Genomic DNA, 22206 nt, shown 5'->3' with positions numbered 1-22206 from the left:
TTAAAAAGGTTTTCCAAAATATTTTTATTTATTAGTGAGGGTCTGACGCCTGGGAACCCCACCGATCAGCTGTTTGAGAAGGCAGCGGCACCTAAAGATTTTAACAACTTTATAAAAAATACAATTATAATAAAAAGATGCAACACAAAAGATTTAAAATTCTTTATTTAGAAGAAAAAAAACTGTTGGTTCATTTTATATTGGTCATTTCCATGGTATGAGGTATTCGTCAGCATTTAGAAGCAAGTTATTTTTTTTACAAAGACTATTTCCAAACTGGTGTAAAGTCAAACTGTATACTTGGCCTCTTTCTCCACTATTTCATAGCCAAGTTTACCAATGAAAGCTTGAATCTGATTGGTTGATCGGTGAAAATAAGCCAGTACTACTGAACACCAGTTTGAAAAATGAACCCTTTAAATTATCAAACAAAACTTGCTTCAAAATACCTAAGTCCGCAAGCCCATGTCAAGGGTCCTCATTGTTTTGAGAGTCCCTTCTCTAAACTATTAACTGGGGAACTAACTTAAGACATTTAAAAAAAAAAAAAAAAAAAAAAGTAAAATTTGGAAACCAAATCCCAGCAGATTTCAATGATTACCAAGAATCCTGTCCAACCAATGCCATGGTAATGCACCCTCTGAACTACTGAAGTGATCTGCATAGAGTTCCCGAACTGCTAGTGTCGCAAGTCCAGGTCTTCCATGAAGATTTTGTTCCAACCCAACAGAAGGTGTCTGAAAAAGGATTACTTCAGGTTCAGCGGGTGCATCATAAATCCCTGAGAAGTTGTAAAAAAAAAAAAATCACACGTTTGTATCACCAAGGTGGCATGTTCCAGACTCATATGCAAGGATGACATGAACACTCTCCATTTTTTAGACAGCATTCCGAAAGCACATATAACAGTTCGCCGTGCACGAGACAGACCATAATTGAAGATGCGCTTCTGATCATCAAAATCGTGTCGTGGAAAGGCCCACATTACATGTGGAGATAATGCAAAGCCTTCATCTGCCATGATTGCCAGGTTCTTCTGCTCCAGCCGCTCCATTTGTAATCATCTGGGCTCTGGCAAAGAGAGTTGGTTGGCATGAAACCATTTATTCTAGAATTTCAGAAGATGCGGGAGTCTGCAGTGCTTCCATAGGCCCCAATGTCAAAAATAAATAAATCTGTAATTACTGTCAACCCAGGCCAAAAGCACTACAGAAAAATATTGCTTAAAATTATAACATCGGGATCCTGAGTGAGGCAGCTTGCGAACACCAAGTGCTTGCCATCTAATGTTTGGAAACTGCATTGATTAAAAACCCTCAGTGATTTGCAGCCAATCTTCCGCTTTGGGTGGGAAGATCACCGCTTCGGAGACACTGCCAAATAAGCTCACAAGTGTGACAGACGATCCCAGATATGGTTGAGATTCCCAGCAGATACTCAATGCAGTGAAGCAAGAGTTTCCAGAAGCAAGGAACCTGTAACCGAACAAAAAGACTGAAGCAAGTTATCAAATGTGGACACTGACTTGCGTCAGAACCCTGACAAATTTCAGGGTTACTGCCTTATGTCAGTGTATAAAGCATGAATGTGGCCCTTCCTGATCCACTGGGAGACTATGGGATGAACCCAATGCCTCCGGCCCCTCCCCAGTTCTTCGGGCAGTATAGGTGACTGCTGTTCGAATCTTCGAGAAAAGAGATGGTACAGGAGAACCTCGTTCATATCAGACATGATAAGTGCAAAGAAATAATGTGCAAAACAGATGCCGACCAAGCACAAGTTTCTCACAAAGCTCCCAGCGTTCTCAAAGATCAGATTACTCAATCTTTAAAAAAAAAATACAAATTCTCACCTTCAGTTTTTTTGCAGATCCACAGAAGATACACTAAACCACTCGAAACAGTCTGAACTGTTCACAGACACAACATAGGGCCATCTGAATGGGCCCTAATACTGTACGGAGACTGATCTCCGTACAGTATTATTCCAAAATTTTAAACAAAGTGGCTTTGGAAGCATCAGACGCTCGCTTCGCTCAACACTAGAGGTGACATTTTCAAAGTTAACATTGTAGGGTAACTTTTTGATCATTCGCTACTACACTTTTTGTAAAGCAAAGTGACCAAAAAATTTCTATTTTGGTGCCATTTTTTATGGTATTCATCTGATGGGGTAGATCAAGTGATGTTTCATAGAGTCAGTCATTACGGAAGTGGCGATACCCAATATGTCTTTTATTGTATATGGCTTGATGAGGGGAAACTGCATTTTTTTATTTAAAAAATTTTTTATTTATTTTTTGTCCCCACTGTGGGTCATTAACTGTAGAGGGGTCTGATCCCCTCTACAATGCATTACAATAAATTGAGTATTGTAATGCATTGCCTGTCAGTGTAATACTGGTTCTCTCAAACTTCTGTAGGAGGCAAGTCCTGATGCCTTACCAGCCATCGGGTCCCCGTCACAGCAGCACAGGGACCCAATGGGTTCGGAGAAGGGGCACTCTCCCTCCGCAAACCCCGTGCATTCTGCAGTCAGCAATGAGCATGGCATACAAAGTGTTAATGCGCCGGATTCAGCCGGGCCGCTGCCACTGATGGAGTGGGCGCAGTTTCTGCACGACCAGCGCACTGTGCATGTACAGAGGCTGTCGGAAAGGGGTTAAAAGATATTAAAACCATCTTTGATAATTTCTCATTGGTCTATTTCCCATATAATTAACATCTGAAGCTGGCGTTTTTACAGCAAAAAATACAAAAGTGCACATAAACACCACAAAACAACCTCTATGTAAAAGCACCCTTGGTATACAAAAGTTTAAAACCAAATGTATGTGGTCACAAAACATTTAGCATTATTTTAATGAATGGACATTTATATCTTTTCCAAGTTTATTTATCAGACAGCACAATTACAAAAATATTAAGACCGCTCCAAGTACCTGTCACACATGCAACAGTGAGCTTTTTATACAAAGTGAAATCACTCCATTCTTGATAGACTTACATGTTCCCCATATATCCCTGAGTTTACAAATGTACATATATACAGTACTATTCAGCACATGCTTTATCAAATGCTCTATACACAGTGTTCGCCATACAGTTTTCAGCAGTTCTTAGTTTTGAGGGCTCATGGTTCACTCGCAGTCTTCACATGTGGAATACTGACAATAAGGATTCTAATAGGCATCACAAGGTTTTTAAGACATTAAGCAAAATGGTGCTAAGTTCTACTTCTGTTTTTTTAGGTGTTGAAGAAAAAAAAAAAAAGTGTCCAAGGAGTCTTAAGTTCAGAATATTTGTCAAATGTAATGTTTAAAGGATGGAAAGTGACAAATTATTAAAAGGTCATCTTCCTCATCGGCTAAGGTTCCTGGATGTTCTACTCCCTAGCTTCCTTTCTTCAGGTTTCAGTCTGGCAAAGAAAGGGTGTCTCAGGGCTTCATCTAGAGTGATTCTTAGTGTAGGGCTATACTCCAGCATCCGTTGGAGCAGATCAAACAACTCAGCATGCTCAGGGGAATCTTCTCTCTTGTAGGTCTATCAAAAATGAGCAGATGAAAAGGCAAATAAATATTCTGAAAATAAAGTGCAGTTCAATTATAAAAGCCAAAACTGACATTTTACTTCATCTTCAACCCCTTCCCATCATACACTGTACATGTACAGTGGATGTTGGGTCTTTAAAGGGATTCTGTCATCAGATTTCACCACTCTAACCTAAACATATGCTCATGTCCAGACTAAGAAGAATCCTAAGCTGGCCTTGTTAAACCTCACTGTGGCTCTATTTGCCCAAAAAAATGGTTTTTAAAACCTGTCAATCACTTATTTAAGGTGCCCAAGGGGAGGTCCGTTAATACAGGGTGCCCGGCCGCACCCCTCGCCGTCCAGTGCCCAGCACCACCTTCCCTGTCTTCAGAGCCGCCTGCTACAGCTCAGTGCCGCCTCCGCAATCCTCCCCGTCCCTCTGCCAGATCCCGCGCCTGCGCACTAGGCTCAGCCTGATGCGCCCGTGCGGACTCCTGGCAGCGGCTTCATTGAGCGAAGTGCGCATGCGCAGGCCTGATGCGCACCTCGCTCAACGAAGTCGCTGCCAGGAGTCCACACGGGCACATCAGGCTGAGCCTCCGGTATGTTCGGTCACTGGGTTATAGTAGGCGGAGACTTAGTTATAATAGGAGGAGTCTGCCCTTGTTCTCCTGGGCGTCTCCTTCTCCTAGGCTGTGAGCTCTGCACAAGTACTAAAACCCACTTCGAATTCCTATTTTAACCCCTTTAGGACACAGCCTTATTTCGCCTTAAGGACCAGGCCATTTTTTGAAAGTCTGACCAGTGTCACTTTAAGTGGTGATAACTTTAAAACGCTTTGACTTATCCAGGCCATTCTGAGATATTGTACTTTTTTTTTTTATAAATAAAAATTTACCAAAACTAATTGCTAATTTCCAAGTCTCAATTTCTATACTTCTATAATTCATAGTAATACCTCCAAAAATAGTATTTACATAGTTATTACTTTACATTCCCCATATGTCTACTTCATGTTTGGATCATTTTGGGAATATTTTATTTTTGGCGGATGTTACAAGGCTTAGAAGCAAAATCTTGAAAATTTTTCAGAAATTTTCAAAAACCCAATTTTTAGGGACCAGTTCAGGTCTGAAAGTCACTTTGCGAGGCTTACATAATAGAAACCACCCAAAAATGACCCCATCTAAGAAACTACACTCCTTCAAGGTATTCAAAACTGATTTTACAAATGTCGTTAACCCTTTAGGTGTTCCACAAGAGTTATTGGCAAATTTTCCATTTTAATACATTTTTTCCAGTAACAAAGCAAGGGTTAACAGCCAAACAAAACTCAATATTTATTGACCGGATTCTGTAGTTTACAGAAACACCTCATATTTGGTCGTAAACTGCTGTACGGGCACACTGTAGGGAGCAGATGGAAAGGAATGCCATACGGTTTTTGGAAGGCAGATTTGGCTGGACTGGTTTTTTTTTTTTGACACCATGTCCCATTTGAAGCCCCCCTGATGCAACCCTAGAGTAGAAACGCCAAAAAAGTTACCCTATTTTAGAAACTACGGGATAGGGTGGAAGTTTTAGTTTAGGGTACATATGATTTTTGGTTGCTCTATATTACACTTTTTGTGAGGCAAGGTAACAAGAAATAGCTGTTTTGGCACAGTTTTTATTTTTTGTTATTTACAACATTCATCTGACAGGTTTATAGACCAGGTTGTCACGGACGCGGCGATACCTAATATGTATACCTTTTTTTTTTTATTTATGCAAGTTTTACACAATGATTTTATTTACACAATGATTTTATTTTTGAAACAAAAAAAAAATCCATAGTCTGAGATTGCTTTTTTTTTGGGGAGGTGAGCAAAAATAAAATAAAATGGCAATTGTGTGTTTTTTTTTATTTTTAATGTGGTATATGATAACGTTATATATAATATAACTTTACTCTGCAAGTCAATGCAATTATGACCATACCACTTTTAAATATCTGTTGTATTTTCCATCGCCTTATACAAACCTCTTAAACATTTTTTTTTCAGTCAACCTAGCTGTGCAAGGACTCCCAAATACAAGCCCGTTTAGATTTTATTTATATTTTTTACATCTTACCACTACAGCAAATAGAATATCCAAGTGGTGCAACTATTAAGTATAAGCTGCCCTGAAGAAACAAGCCCTGATTTGGCTATGTGACCGGGAAAAAAAAAAAAGAAGTTAGGACTCCTGGAAGGCAGGGAGTAAGAAACAAAAAAATGGGAAGAGGTTAAAGCTAGGTTTCATCTGCTAAACAGCATTTCAATCATTCGGTCATGATGTTAAAATACCCAAACAATGAAATGAACCATGTTTTTCATGGCATTTTTAAACTAGCACAGAGACTCGCCATTCTGGAGAAATAGTGTCATAAATTGTCTTTAGTCTGCATCAATAATGGGGCAAAACAGCAGAAATAATGAAGGTGTGACACCACAGGCCTAGGTTATAAGTATTCCAATCCTGACATACACAACAAAAACAAGATGCCACTTACCCTCAAAAGACGGCAATTTTTACTGACGTATCGACCATCAGCCGAGGTCTCATCCCAGATGAGTGATCCATTTTGGAAATATTTTTGTTTCCTTTTTAAAGAGAACAAAAAGGAGAAAATAAAAATAAAAAGATACCTTAATCTCACAAGTTGAAGCACTACTTTAAGGGGTTATCCAATTTGTCAAACAGCCCTCACAGGTAATATACTTACCCCGCTTCCGGTCCCCACATCCAGTGTCGGCAGTGACTGGGATGAACCTCCCTAGCGTCACTCGCGATGCTAGGAAGGCTCGTTCCCGTCTCCGCCTGCCATTGGCTGCTCTCAGTGTACAGGGAGAAGCAGCAGCAGTGCTGGGACCAGGAGCGGGGTAAGTATATTATCTGTGAGGGGCCTGGCACATGAGGGGGGGCCGTTTGAGAAACTGGATAAACCCTTTAAACTTTTCCGACAGGCTGTTCCAGCAGGGGAACAGCCTGCCGGATGCGTACAAACATTTGCTGCCGGAAGTACATCTGGCCCTATTCACTATAATGGGGACCAGCTGGAGATCTGGCTACAGCACAGAGAACGAGAGGCGGGTGACAAAACAATGCATGCAGCAGTTTTTGTCCGGCTGCCTCTCGGCATGTTTGCCGTGCTGTGGCCGGACTTCTGGCAGCACACGAGTGCAAACATTAGTACGGATCCGGCAGGCTTTTCCTGTGTGAAACTGGACTTTGTTTAAGTAAAAATTTTTACTTAATCTATGGAGGTATACTAATATGAAGCAGTAAATGTCAGCATACTCGTTACAATATTTAACTGCGTCTTCTTACTTTGTTTTGTATACCATGCGGCGGGGTAATGGTCCAAGGATTTTCTCCATCATAACTAAGTGTTCTCGATTATCATGCGTCTAGTTGAGAGAGAACAAAAGCTATATGTTTCTCGAAATTGCATTTCCTTTGTTCATGTAAATTATGTATTAAATTTGACTGAAAAGAAGGTCAAAACTCCGGATGCCATAAACTAGGTGCCACTGACAGCTCTTTAACCCTTTCCTGATGCAGCGATTTTCCGTTTATGCGTTTTAATATTTCGCTCCCTGCCTTCCCAGAGCCATAACTTTTTTATTTTTCCATTCACATAACCGTACAAGGGCTTGTTTTTTTGCGGAACAATAAAATTTAAATTGGGTGGAATTGAAGGGGGGGGACACTACACACACACACACACACACCAAAAAAAAAAAAATTTCCAGTAAAAATCTCTTTCTCGCTCTTCATTGGGGACACAGAGACCGTGGGTATAGCTATGTCCTCTAGGACACGTTGACATTAGTAAAAGCTGTTAGTTCCTCCCCTGGCAGCTATACCCCCTCCAGTCTGGAGAGAGAGCTTCAGTTTGTGAGAAGCAGTAGGAGAAGCAAGTAAACCAACAAAAAAACGTGGAACAGCAAACAATGCCAAGAACCGAACCAGGTTCTAACCAGCAACAGCCCCAACTGTGGCCGAATAACAATACTGGGTGGGTGCTGTGTCCCCCAGTGAAGAGAGAGAGAGATTTTACTGGTAAGTTTTACAAAAATCTAGTTTTCTCACCCATATTCATTGGGGGACACAGAGACCATGGGACGTCCTAGAGCAGTCCACAGTAGGGCTGCACGATAAATCGAAAAAACAATCGAATCGCGATAAATCGGCAAATGCGATATGGCCGACCCGAAAATGCTGCGATTATATATAAAGGGGCCCTGCGCACATAACTGCCTTTTGCGTGTAAAGTGTTTTACTAGTGTGTGTGTGTGGGTGAAACAATCTCTCTCCTAACAGGTCCGGCCTCTGTACTCACTATGAATGCAATGCACTGCAGCGAGCGGTTACTAAGTGACGAGAGAGAGATTGTTTCACACACACACACACACACACACACACACACACACTAGTAAAACACTTTACACGCAAAAGGCAGTTATGTGCCCAGTTTAGGACACATAACAGCGGCCTCCACAGATCCCCCACAAACAGCGGCCTCCACAGATCCCCCACAACAGCGGCCTCCACAGATCCCCCCACAACACAGCGGCCTCCACAGATCCCCCCACAACACAGCGGCCTCCACAGATCCCCCCACAACACAGCGGCCTCCACAGATCCCCCCACAACACAGCGGCCTCCACAGATCCCCCACAACACAGCGGCCTCCACAGATCCCCCCACAACACAGCGGCCTCCACAGATCCCCCCACAACACAGCGGCCTCCACAGATCCCCCCACAACACAGCGGCCTCCACAGATCCCCCCACAACACAGCGGCCTCCACAGATCCCCCCACAACACAGCGGCCTCCACAGATCCCCCCACAACACAGCGGCCTCCACAGATCCCCCCACAACACAGCGGCCTCCACAGATCCCCCCACAACACAGCGGCCTCCACAGATCCCCCCACAACACAGCGGCCTCCACAGATCCCCCCACAACACAGCGGCCTCCACAGATCCCCCCACAACACAGCGGCCTCCACAGATCCCCCCACAACACAGCGGCCTCCACAGATCCCCCCACAACACAGCGGCCTCCACAGATCCCCCCACAACACAGCGGCCTCCACAGATCCCCCCACAACACAGCGGCCTCCACAGATCCCCCCACAACACAGCGGCCTCCACAGATCCCCCCACAACACAGCGGCCTCCACAGATCCCCCCACAACACAGCGGCCTCCACAGATCCCCCCACAACACAGCGGCCTCCACAGATCCCCCCACAACACAGCGGCCTCCACAGATCCCCCCACAACACAGCGGCCTCCACAGATCCCCCCACAACACAGCGGCCTCCACAGATCCCCCCACAACACAGCGGCCTCCACAGATCCCCCCACAACACAGCGGCCTCCACAGATCCCCCCACAACACAGCGGCATCCACAGATCCCCCCACAACACAGCGGCATCCACAGATCCCCCCACAAACACAGCGGCATCCACAGATCCCCCCACAACACAGCGGCATCCACAGATCCCCCCACAACACAGCGGCATCCACAGATCCCCCCACAACACAGCGGCATCCACAGATCCCCCCACAACACAGCGGCATCCACAGATCCCCCCACAACACAGCGGCATCCACAGATCCCCCCACAACACAGCGGCATCCACAGATCCCCCCACAACACAGACACAGCGGCATCCACAGATCCCCCCACAACACAGCGGCATCCACAGATCCCCCCACAACACAGCGGCATCCACAGATCCCCCCACAACACAGCGGCATCCACAGATCCCCCCACAACACAGCGGCATCCACAGATCCCCCCACAACACAGCGGCATCCACAGATCCCCCCACAACACAGCGGCATCCACAGATCCCCCCACAACACAGCGGCATCCACAGATCCCCCCACAACACAGCGGCATCCACAGATCCCCCCACAACACAGCGGCATCCACAGATCCCCCCACAACACAGCGGCATCCACAGATCCCCCCACAACACAGCGGCATCCACAGATCCCCCCACAACACAGCGGCATCCACAGATCCCCCCACAACACAGCGGCATCCACAGATCCCCCCACAACACAGCGGCATCCACAGATCCCCCCACAACACAGCGGCATCCACAGATCCCCCCACAACACAGCGGCATCCACAGATCCCCCCACAACACAGCGGCATCCACAGATCCCCCCACAACACAGCGGCATCCACAGATCCCCCCACAACACAGCGGCATCCACAGATCCCCCACAACACAGCGGCATCCACAGATCCCCCACAACACAGCGGCATCCACAGATCCCCCATAACTATGTCATACCCAGCCGCGTCAGCGGCTCATATGGGAAAATCGAAGCAAATAGACCTCTAGCACAATTCCTTTAAAATATTGCATCGCATATCGTTATCGCAATTTTTAGGGCCCTAATCGCAATCGTACAAAATTCCCATATCGTGCAGCCCTAGTCCACAGGGAGGGAAAACCACAGACCCATGGAGCAAACGCCCTAGTAGGTAACTAAGAATTGCCGCCTGCAAGACCAAGTGGTCCAAAGACAGCGCCTGCCAAAGCATAAGCATGTATCCGGCAAACTTTTGTGAATGTGCGCAAGGAGGACAGTAGCCGCCCTGCACAACTGTGCGGCGGAACTTTGAATCCTCTGAGTCCAAGAGCGCCCACCTTCCTGGTGGAGTGAGCCGTGACGCCGAAGGGCGGGACCCCGCCCCGAGTGCAGTGCGCTTAAGTAAACGCAGACGTGGAATTACCACCCTGGAGGCCATCAATGCCTTGCGAGGACCTTCCGGGGTGACAAAAAAAGGAAAGTCCGTACACCGGAAGGAACTGGAGGCTAGCAATAAATCGCCAAAGCCCTGACAACGTCCAAATGACCCGACTCCCTTTCCCTAGGGGGTGAAGGGGAGGGACACAGTGATGGAAGGACAGTTTCTTCATTGAAATGGAAATCAGAGACCACCGGAGAAAAGGAATGAACTGGCTGGGAAACCGCTTATCCCCGTTAGAACCGGGATGCTCTCTGCAGAGAGTGCTTCAACCCAGACACCCATCTGATGGATGCGATAGCCACCAGAGAAGACCACCTCCCAGGACAGTAGTTGGAGTGACATCTCCCGCAAGGATCAAGGGGAGAAATACGAAGCGCTGAAAAAAAAACAAGTTCAGACACCAATGTGGTAAAGTAGGACGGTATGGAGGAAGGTATTATGGGCCAGGGGTGAGTCAGAGGATGCTGGAAAGGATACACAGCGCCGAAACTGCCCCAGCAAGGAACTAATGGCTAACCGAAACCCCAGGGTCCACCCCTGCTAAAGGGAAGCGCTCCACGGAAAAGGTAAGTGGTCCACCAATGTCCCTCAAGCCGAAGAAGCTTGTGGAGAGAATGGGATGCTGGCTGATAAACTACCGAGAAAGGAACGCCTGAATGAGGCATGTCCAACCGCAAGCCAAGGTCTCAGCACATTGGATAGGTAAAGTAGAGACAATATGAGAATCATCGGCGGTAGAGTTCCGTTATCAACCAAACTACCCGGAAGGAGATTGGGAAGGCCGGAGATCCACCATTGGAGTGCGCAGGCAGTGCTTATCTACCAAACCACCCAGAGGCAAGTGGGAAGATCCAGAGGGCCACCATTGGATTGCGCAGATGGGGGATATCAACCAAACAACCCGGAGGTGAACGGGAAGGTCCAGAGGTCCACCATTGGATTTGCACAGGCGGTGCTAATCTACCAAACGACCCGGAGGGTGCTTGGGAAGGTCCGGATGTCCACCATGGGATTGTGCAAGCAGCACCCTATAAACCAAAACAACCCAGATTGACTGGGAAGGTCTGGATGGCCACCTGGATTGCGCAGGCAGCGTTTTATCAACCAAACAACCCAGGCGGGTGATTGGGACAATCCAGAAGTACACAAACTGCAGCAGGTGGTGCTTATCAACCAAATGACCCCGGAGGGTGATTGGGAAGGTCTGGATGTACACAAATGGATGGCGCGGGCAGCCCTTGGCAACCAAACTGCCCCAGAGGGTAAAAGGAAATATCCAGATCTACCAGTGGATTGCTCAGGCAGCGCTTTATCAACCAAACTGACCCCAGAGGGTGAATGGAAAAACTGAAGGGTCCTCCTGAATGTGATGGGACCCGGGCCCAGTCTGATACTGACGGGGGGTTCCTGCAGTGATGAGGACTGAGGGGGGAGAACCCGAATGGACTTAATTTAATTCTGAGATGCCCACTGGTAATTGGGCAAGAAGCAGAGGAGTGAAAACCCTCAACATTAAAGCCCCGCATATAGAAAACCATGAAAACCTGTGCCAGCCACAAGAGATGGCTGACCAGGAGGGTTAAGCTAGTGGGGGAGGGGAGGCAGGGCGGGAAGAATTCGCACCAGACCGCTCCCTCCCCGGGGTGAAGTGCGGGCTAGTAGGCCGCAACCGGGGCTTAAGTTATGAAACATGGCCAACTGTACGGTCGGAGCACCGAGGGGTGCGGGGACAATGCTGCATGCCGCGGCCGGCCGAAGGGCAGCACGCTCACCAGACAAGCGCATCACAGTAGGTAAAGTCGCGCCAGACCGCCGAGAAATGCGCCCGCTTGCTGAGGAGGCCGCAAGCCGGGGCTGGGTGAAAGAGCGGCGGGAGAGTAGTCTGACTGTTACGAGGCGCACAGCTGCCTCTCCTCAGATATTGGACTCAGAAGCCAGCCGTGAGTCACTTCCAAGGTCTGAGGAGGAGGTGGTATCCAACAGGCAGAGGCGCAGAGCAGAATGTCGCGCTGGGTGGAGTAATCAGACGAGGCCAGATTTTTGTGGTGCCCGAACCCGATGTTGGTGATGGCCTCCTGCAGTGGCGCACTTTAAGGCGCCCACTTCCAGGGGATGATTATCGCTGGGGAACGGAGACAAGGGGAGATCAGAGGTGCAACCCTTGTGTTATACGCAGGCACTCTGCAACGTCTCTACACCCAACCAAAGCGGGGCGCACTGTTGCCCGCTGTGATTTAAGGTCATTAACCCCTTAAGTGCCAGTGTACATGCCCACTGGTAATAGCGACGGGTTGGGGGAGAGGGAAGACTGTGGAGCTGGGCTAGTGAGAAAAGAGAAAAATAAAAAAAACACTGTCTGGCCAAGGAGGAAGTCTATTCTGTAGAACCCTTCAAATAGGAAAGGAGGGAGAGGGTTATACTTACCTATCCCGTGTACTCACCTAATCTTCCTCCTCTTCACCCTCCCTAAGTGGGCCTATAAGGTCACCTTCTCCAGCAGGGTCACCTCCTCAGCAGCTGGCACCGGAGTGGCAGGAGTCTGGTATGGCGGGAGGTTCTTCTCTTTGGCGGACCTAGGTGACCCCTTGGCTGGCGGGATGCAGGGGAGCGAAGCTGCCCTGGTCCACCTTGTCTTCTGTGGGGGAGGCAGCAGTGCGGATGACCGGCACTGGCGCAACTTGACCCCAGGAGAACAGGAAGGCGAGGCGACCACTGTCCCATCTGAAAAAGGAGGATTTTTTTTTTACTAAAATAAAAAATCTTCAGGAGATCCCAGAGCAGGGAGGTCTTACCCTCCTATTGACACTAGAAAAAAAACTGAAGCTCTCTCTCCAGGCTGGAGGGGGTATAGCTGCCAGGGGAGGAGCTAACAGCTTTTACTAGTGTCAACGCCTCCTAGAGGACATAGCTATACCCCCGGTCTCTGTTTCCCCCAATGAACATGGGCGAGAAACTCTTATTTACAGCATTCCCTATGCGCCATCTTTAAAGACCCGACATCGGGAAGGGGTTAAAAGGGTTTTCTGACATTTTACTACTGAAATATAAAAAAAAAAAAAAAAAAAAAAAAAAAATTATATATATATATATATATATATATATATATATATATATATATATATATATATATATATATATATATATATTTATATTACACACACATATACACACACACATACAATTCTGCCATTGTTTTTTTGTTTTTATTTACAGCAATCACTGTGCAGTAAAGGCTGTTCAATTCCATAGATAACAAATTTATACACCGTTTGTTATACTACATTTTTCTGATTAGACGCACATTTTCCCACCAAAAATTCGGATGAAATGGAATTGCGTCCTATAGTGTAAATGCTTCTGACCGATTCTATTATGAAAGCGATCATCAATATACAGTAGGCACGGGAAGCATTGAGAAGTGCTGCGCTGGCTGTACTCTCTGCTCCCTGGTAGTCTTCCGGGTGCCGCAATGCACGTGTCTTGACTGAACACAGCATCAGGAGGTAAGTACATATTATGTTCACAGTGCAGCACTAGGCCAGCAGAAGACCAGGTAACAGTGAGTGAAGCATTAATGAGCTTGGGGGTCTGATGCAAAGGTCTGATCTGAGCTCTGAGGAGGAAGAGGGATCTGGGGAAAAAAAAAAAACACAACACCACACATTTTTTCTTGATACCAATTTGGATTGCATATAACTTTTTGAATGGTTTTCATTCAAATTTTTTGGGGAGGCAAGGTGACCGAAAAATGGCAATTCTGGCTAAGTGTTTTTTTTTTTGTTTCCTAGCAGATATTCTACCATGAAGGCCTGATTCACAGTCTCCTCTTAACAGTTGTTCTAGAGATGTGTCTGCTGCTAGAACTCTGTGTGGCATTGACCTGGCCTCAATCTGAGCTGCTGTTAACCTGCGATTTCTGAGGCTGGTGACTCGGATGAACTTCTCCTCCGCAGCAGAGGAGACTCTTGGTCTTCCTTTCCTGGGGCGGTCCGCATGTGAGCCAGTTTCTTTGTGGCGCTTGATGGTTTTTGCGATTGCACTTGGAGACACTTTCAAAGTTTTCCCAATTTTTCGGACTGACTGACCTTCATTTCTTAAAGTAATGATGGCCACTCGTTTTTCTTTACTTAGCTGCTTTTTTCTTGCCATAATACAAATTCTAACAGTCTATTCAGTAGGACTATCAGCTGTGTATCCACCTGACTTCTCCACAACGCAACTGATGGTCCCAACCCCATTTATAAGGCAAGAAATCCCACTTATTAAACCTGACAGGGCACACCTGTGAAGTGAAAACCATTTCAGGTAACTACCTCTTGAAGCTCATCAAGAGAATGCCAAGAGTGCGCAAAGCAGTAATCAAAGCAAAAGGTGGCTACTTTTAAGAACCTAGAATATGACATATTTTCAGTTGTTTCACACTTTTTTGTTATGGTATATAATTCCACATGTGTTAATTCATAGTTTTAATGCCTTCAGTCTGAATCTACAGTTTTCATATAGTCATGGAAATAAAGAAAACTCTTTGAATGAGAAGGTGTGTCCAAACTTTTGGTCTGTACTGTATATGATAAATGAGGAAAGGGGTCTTTTATTATTTGTGTTTTTATTTTTATTAGTTTAGAATTTGTCCTCCTAGAGCAGGGATTGGCAACCTCCAACACTCCAGCTGTTGTGAAACTACAATTCCCAGCATGCTCCATCCACTTCTATAAGTTCCAAGAACAGCCAAATACATATGCATGCTGGGAGTTTTAGATTCCACAACAGCTGGAGTGTCAGAGGTTGCCATAGAGGACTTGAACCTGCGACTGTTTGGTCACTTGTACTATACACTGCAATATTTCTGTATTGCAGTGTATGGTAAATTTACCAATCTCTCATTACATCCTGCCTCCAGCAGGAACTATGGAGTTAGGGATTTTCCGATTAGTCATAAAGTATCTGACTGGTGGAAGTCCGACACCTGGGAACCCCGTTGATCAGCAGTTTGAGAAGGCAGAGCCACTCACAGTAGTGCCGTGGCTTTTTCTAGGCCATGTGACATCATGTTCAGTCACATGGCCTAGGCGCAGCAACAATACTATGTATGGTTCTATGCTCGGTTAGCAGAGAAGGCTTCAGTGCTACTGCTTGCGCCAGTGCGTTCTCAAACAGCTGATAGGCAGGGGCCCCGAGTGGCAGAGCCCTACCGACCAGACAATGACGACCTACCAAAAAGGATAGGTCAGCAGCAAACAAAACAAAACTTTCTGAAAAACCTGTTTAAGCACATATATGTTGAACGATTGAAGCACCAGATTTAATAAAATCTGAGATGATATTTGCCAACTCTCAGACAAGACCAATTTCCAAATAATAAGCTGTCACACTACAGAGCAAATATACTATATCCATGCATCTCCCAAGAATAATCCAGACACTGGCATGTGATTATAGAAAGACATGACTGCTCAGAAAGCAAATTACCTGGAAGAGAGTGGATCCAGTGTAATACTCGAACATGATGCACCCCAAGCTCCACACATCACAAGGCTGAGCCCAGCCTAGCTCTGCGATTAAAGGGGGGAAAAAAGCTATTTGAATGTTGTAAAATACTATGTAGTTATGATGACTTGGAGAAATCAGCAGTTAAAAAAGAATCTAAATATAGACATACACTGGCTAGAATTACTGAGACCCCTTAGTATGACTAGGGATGTGGTTTACTCATGCAACAGATACACATTTGTTCAAACTATTAGATTTAAAACGTTCATTCATTTCATCGTTTCATTTTATTATTTCTCTTAAAAGTAAGCTTCGTCCAAAACATTAAAATAGAAAACAAGGAGATTAAAACAGCTGGTTTGCAGTAGTATTAGTGGTGTATTTAGTAGTATCCATGTTTGCTTTAGGGCATGGATGTCAAACTCATGGCCCTCCAGATGTTGCAAAACTACAACTCTCGTCATTCCCCGATAGCTGTAGTATGCCCAAGCATGATGGGAGTTGTAGTTTTGCAACAGCTGGAGGGCCACGAGTTTGACATCCCTGCTTTAGGGAGTGGTTTATAGCTAATATTGTTCTCCAAGAACTTGTCTGGAGGATGGTTAAATAAGTACTTCTCACTGTAATATAATCAATGTGATATACAAGGATGGTGCTGTAGTGACTGTATTACTATCAATATCCCTGATATATTCAGCCAATATTGGTGGTATGGAAAGATTCCCTGCCTAAAAATATCCACAGAACGCTAGAGTTTAGTCAAAAATCACAGTATTGCTTAATTGGGATATTCTAATTCTTTTATCACACGTTCACTCACAGCAAACACTCTGCTGTGCTCTAGCAGATTGTTTATGGCACCAACATTCTCCAAAGTTATTCAGAGAATAGTGAATATATCACACAGTATTAAAGTCACTTTCATGTTTCAGTTGGTATTGCAGCATTCCACTCATACAAGCCCATTATTGGGTGCTGCATGCATTCACTGCGTGGCATAACACTACGTCTACATGAGTGGGATGCAGGAAAACTAAATTACCATCACAGAAGAAAAGAATATCCCAGTGAAGCAATACTGTGAGTTTAACACTCCTTACAGCAAACATGGATACTACTAGACACACCACTAATACTACTGCACACCAGCAGATTTAATCGCTTGTTTTTCTGGGCCACGGATCTTTATTTTGGACTAAGAAAAATAACGAAAGGAAGGTTTTAAATCTAATAGTGTGAACAAATAGAGTATATACACTGTAACCCTAGGGTAACTGTTGTATGAGTATACACACAATGTTTATTAGTATATGCTAAACTTGTACAGCTAACCCTACATTGCATTATATTCAAACTAGCTTCAAATGTACCGATTATATAGATTTCTACTGCCTAGTGGTGAGCAAACATAAAATCTGCACAATTATGGTATTTGCCATTTTCTGGAAACCCTCTGATAAAGTAGCTCTAGATTGCTATAGAAAAGACCTTACCCAAAATAACCTCTGGAGGGCGATAGTGACGTGTGGCAACAATGGTGCTATGATATTCATGGTCAAAAGTAGCGCTGCCAAAATCTATTAAGCGGATGCTGGAATTCTTCACACATTTTTCTTCACAGTTCTGCCATTACAAATACAAAGACAATGCCATGAGTACAGTTCAGTAGACCCGTGGGCAGACGGGAAAGTACAGCATCAAGTCACTGTGATGCTGTGAGTTTGCTCGGTCCAGGAAATACAGCCGTCACATGGAGCGGGTTTCCCAGAATGAGTACGCTCGTGTGAAACTGGCTTTCTAAAACACAAGACTGTATCAATGTTTCTACTGCTGTATTAGAAATGGGTTCACACTAAGTTGCTGTCATTCAGCTGATCCATACTTTTTACTGAAATATATACTTCTAGAAAGAAAAGAATACAATTGAATCCTCTGGACTTTGACAATCATTATGAAAAGAAAGAGGCAAAAAATTGCAGCCGTTACATTCCTGTCTTGTCCAAAACCCGGATCCATCCCTCCATATCAGGGGGTCACCAACCAAATCCATGATGCACTTCTTTCTTGGCCACAGCTCTAGTACCGCCCCCAACACCCATCTAGTTTATAGCTCCTACCCAGCTAGTTACATAGACATGTCCATGCAGCTCTTCATTTCCTGTGATATGTCCATAACCAGAGTGTTAAGATAGGGGCAATGAAGGTAAAAATTACATTTCAAATTTCAAGCTACCTTCATAATTTTATTACTTTAAAAGAGGATGCAAAACTGGAAAACTACTTGAAAGAGTACTTAGACTAACTCTTTTGGGTCTGCCAATAGCGAAATTAGGACTGCTGCATTAAAATAGCCTGGAAGTTCCCATACAAATCTAAACAAAACCTGCAGAAATTAGCAGGTTCAGCTGATTTGTTGTCTGACCTCACAGCAAAGCTAGGTCCAATGACCACCGCTACCAATCACTGGCCAGCAGTGTCCCTGGCCATCACTGCTAAGGCTCGCAGTTAGGGGCCGTACTCACACATTTAACCACTGAGGCCAGTGAATGGCAGCAGGGGTCAGAGCAATTCATCAATTGTGATGGCTACCTGAAATGGCCTGGTCTGGGATCTATGGCGCTGTAACAGCCAGGATGGGAGCCGCAGCGCTGGAACAGAAGGACTGTCAGCAGGCAAGTATTTTTTTTTCCTGTGGGCACACACCCTAGCCAGGCTTTAAAGGTAATCTGTCACCAGTAAATTCCCTATCACACTCTGTACATAGACACATAGCTCTGGTTAACCTGATTAAACCACAGTTTTTCTTTAGGTAATCTACGGCTCTGTTCCAGAGTTATACTTTTTCTTAATATGCACATTAGGTCTTTGGTGAAATGAGGGTGTCACCGTTGCTTTTGTTCCTTCCAAGCTCCACTAATTTCTGTGGCCAACCTACTTTGCCACTTCCTGGCCCTTTCAACCAACACAGTGAGGGAGGGAGGGAGGAAGTAAGTAATTTGTGAACAGAGCCTTGAATCAACAAAAGAAAAACTGTTTTGATCAAGTGAACCACAGCTATGTGTCTATGGAAACCATCTGATAGGGAGGTCTCTTGGGACAGGTTCCCTTTAATTTTTCTGTCAGGCCAGACAACCAACCCATTTAAGGCCCCTATACACAAACTATTGTTGTCCAAACTTGCAGTTTTCATCAGAATCCGCCATCAAAATGTGTATATGGGTTCAGCAGCTATAGAAAGTGCATTGGCAGCTTTAGGCTCAGTCGAAGTGTTGTCAACTCACCTTTGCTCCATTGTAGAACGTGTAAAAATCCGAATTCACAAAAAGAATATTCTCAGGTTTTAAATCTGTGTGCGTCAGTTTGTTGTCATGCAGAACTAAAAGATAAAAACGTATAGTGTGTCCAGAGTTACAATATAAAATATGGATTTGCATAATCATATAGAAACTCCATACAACGTACATTTACTAGCTGCCAACTATAATTATTTTTCTGGTGTAGCTGATTTCACGTTCAAATAGTGAAAAAACTGTTCTTGTAGCAGATAAGAAACTGTTACAATGAAGTGAATATAGTGTCTTACTTTTATAGCCAACTTACACTTTATTGCATGAAAGAGCTGGAAGGCCATGTGCCTAATCTGTGGGAGGGGGAATGGCAGGTAATTGTTCTCCTTCTGGAAATCAAAAGTGCTTTTTCCAAGCAGCTCAAAAGCAATGCACGGATGCCCATGGTACTCAAATGAATCCCACATCATTACACACATGCTAGGGACAGAAGAAATACACAACTTAGAATACCAAAAACTAGTTACATATTAGTCAATGATGGTCTATAAAAATGTTGGCATCAGATGGCAGTAAGTGAAACTGCACTAGATCAACAATTACATATGTGCAATGCAATTAGATTAAGGGGATACACAGTTATCTGGCGATAGAGGATTAGTGTTTTTAACTTCAAGTACCCATCATACAGCATCTTTGACAGGCACTGATGGACATCCGACTCCCTATGTGGATGTCCTAATATAGTTAAAAAGAAAAAAAAAAAAAAAAAGTTGAGAGCCATATCCAGCCGTCACCTAATGAAATTGGAGACGCAAAAAATATGAGGATTACCGGCAAGTGTAATCATTTTTCCCCTCCCCCTCGACAGCACCACAGAGAATTACAGATGAGAACGCCCTTCCTCCAGATGAGAGGGACCACCGCTTGTAAAACCTTCCTACCAAAAGAAAGATCAGAGAAAGAGTACAGATCCAAACGATAGTGGTGTCGGGGGAAAAAAAAAACTACAGTGAGAAGACCAGGTTGCAGCCCTGCAGATTTCTTCTATGGAAGCACCAGACCTTTCAGCCCAAGAAGAGGAAACAGAACGAGTTGAGTGAGCCTTCACTGAGGTTGGAGGTAAAAGACCAGCCTCCAAGTAAGCTTGCAAAATACCCAGTCTAATCCATCTAGAGAAGGTATTTTTGGTAGCCTTCTTACCCTTATTCGGTCCAACGAACAAGGCAGAAGACTTTCTCCATCCTTCTGAAATTTTTCCATGTTCTAGAGTAAATAGAGACTGTTATTGGCTTTCTACTTTTAAGCAGTGTGGAAATGAGCTCATGAGAAAAACCTTTTTCTGTCTAGGTTCCTTTCAAATTTCAAGCAGTTAGGTGTAGACCACCTACTGCTGGATGGAAGATTGGACTCTGGGACAGTAGACCGGAAATCTCTGGAAGAATCCACGGTTCTGAGACAGACATCCTTTTCTTTGAAAACTGCTCCATTGACCCTGAAGAGAAATCTCCTGAATATGCGCACCCCACCCACAGGGACTCACATCCGAAGTACCATCTGAGATTTTCACCTTCTTTTCTAGACAATTGTTTTTCTCCCAATGAGACAGAATCTCCCACTGCAGAGCCCTTGAGTGGAGCTGTGCCCATCGTACGTCCAGAATACATGATGTGAGTGATCCCAGGAAAGACATTGCTCTTCTTAGTGAGAGCACTGGATTCCAGATCAGATGATTGATCTTCTGGATGAAAATTGCCTTCTCTTCTGGTAAACAACATTACTGGCATGAGGAGTCTAAAAATCAACCCCAGAAAGGACTGTTTCTTGGTGGGACATAGCCATAGACTTTTCTTGGTTAACAATCCTACCTAGTTTGTCTAGGAACTGTAACTTTCTGTACTGCCATCTTGAAAGCATATTCTGTTTCTCCTACAATTAAGAAATCGTCCAGGTACGGTATGAAAAGGACATTTTTCTCCCTTATGCGAGCTGACATTTCTGCAATGATTTTTGTAAAAACCCTTGGGGCCATCGAGAGGCCAAACGGTAGGGCTTGGAACTGGAAATGTCTCAACTGACCCTCTATGTTGACTGCGACTCTTAGGAACCTTTGATGTTCTGGAGAAATCAGGATGTGAAAATATGCATCTTTGAGATATAACACTGCCATGTAGCAGTGAGGGAAGAGTAGGTTTATGGCAGATTTTATAGTCTCCATCTTGAATTTCTTCACCTGAAGAAAAATGTTAATTTTTTTTTTAAAGTTTATTATTGTCCTGAAGAGCAGTCTTGTTTCTTTACCAAGAACAAGGGGGGAGTAATATCCTTCGCCCATCTCCTTTTCTGCCACCGGGATAAAAACTGATTTTTCTATTCATTTTAGAACTTCGATTTCCATAGAAGAAACGCCTAAAGCTGAAGGCTGATCCTACGTAGGTAAGAATCTTACTAAAAGGGATATGATGGAATTCTAACTTTAATCTGTTGAGAATGGTGTCCAGAATCCACGGACTTGAGGAAATCTGGGACCAGGCATGAAAGACATTTCTTAATCTGCCCCCTACCTGTCCCCTGGCGTCATTGTTGATCTTGTTTCTTTTTGTCCCCAAAGGACTGATTGAAGAAAAAACGTCTACCTTTCCTTTGGGTGCGAAATCTATCTTCACTGGACTTTTTATCGAACCCCTGAATACCTCTAAAGGGACAAAAGGAACGATTGAATTTATTCCTAGAAGGGAAGGAACTTTGAAATCCTGGAAATCTCTTATCGGCTGCTTTGTCTAAAATCATCCAGTGCAGACCCAAAAAAGGTATTCCCCTTCACAAGGGACACCACACAGCTTGTTCTTCGAAGGAAGGTCACCAACCCAATTCTTCAGCCAAAGAGCCCTGCGTGCTGAATTAGATCAAGCGGCGGACTTTGCTGCCAGTCTAACCGAATCAGCAAAGGCGTCTGCCAGGAAATCAGCTGCCTTCTTTATTGTTGGCAGAGATGCTAGAATCTCCTCTCTAGGGCATTTATTTTTTAGTTGGTCGTCTAAGGCTGCTTTCACATTTGCGTTTGGAGCGGATCCGTCTGGTGT

The 22206-nt window shown here is 44.7% G+C and overlaps 1 protein-coding gene across 4 annotated transcripts in view; it reads right to left on the bottom strand.

The window, feature by feature from the left end:
• Positions 1-2877: 2877 nt before the first annotated feature.
• The window catches only part of LOC122927581 (dual specificity protein kinase CLK3-like), a 59210-nt gene continuing 39881 nt past the window's right edge, over positions 2878-22206 (bottom strand). For all 4 annotated transcript variants that reach the window (XM_044279542.1, XM_044279541.1, XM_044279543.1 and 1 more), the window contains 7 exons: positions 19437-19603; positions 19118-19212; positions 17330-17459; positions 15816-15898; positions 6888-6967; positions 6070-6160; positions 2878-3542 (listed from right to left, as the gene is read on the bottom strand). In XM_044279542.1, the coding sequence (XP_044135477.1) occupies positions 3360-3542; positions 6070-6160; positions 6888-6967; positions 15816-15898; positions 17330-17459; positions 19118-19212; positions 19437-19603 (829 nt within the window). In that variant the 3' untranslated portion in view covers positions 2878-3359. The remainder of the gene's footprint in view (positions 3543-6069; positions 6161-6887; positions 6968-15815; positions 15899-17329; positions 17460-19117; positions 19213-19436; positions 19604-22206) is intronic.

Source organism: Bufo gargarizans, chromosome 2 (assembly GCF_014858855.1).
Source record: "Bufo gargarizans isolate SCDJY-AF-19 chromosome 2, ASM1485885v1, whole genome shotgun sequence".
Taxonomy (NCBI): Eukaryota; Metazoa; Chordata; class Amphibia; order Anura; family Bufonidae; genus Bufo; species Bufo gargarizans.
The sequence above is the reverse complement of the archived record's forward strand: the minus strand, read 5'-3'. Positions and strand labels throughout refer to the sequence as shown.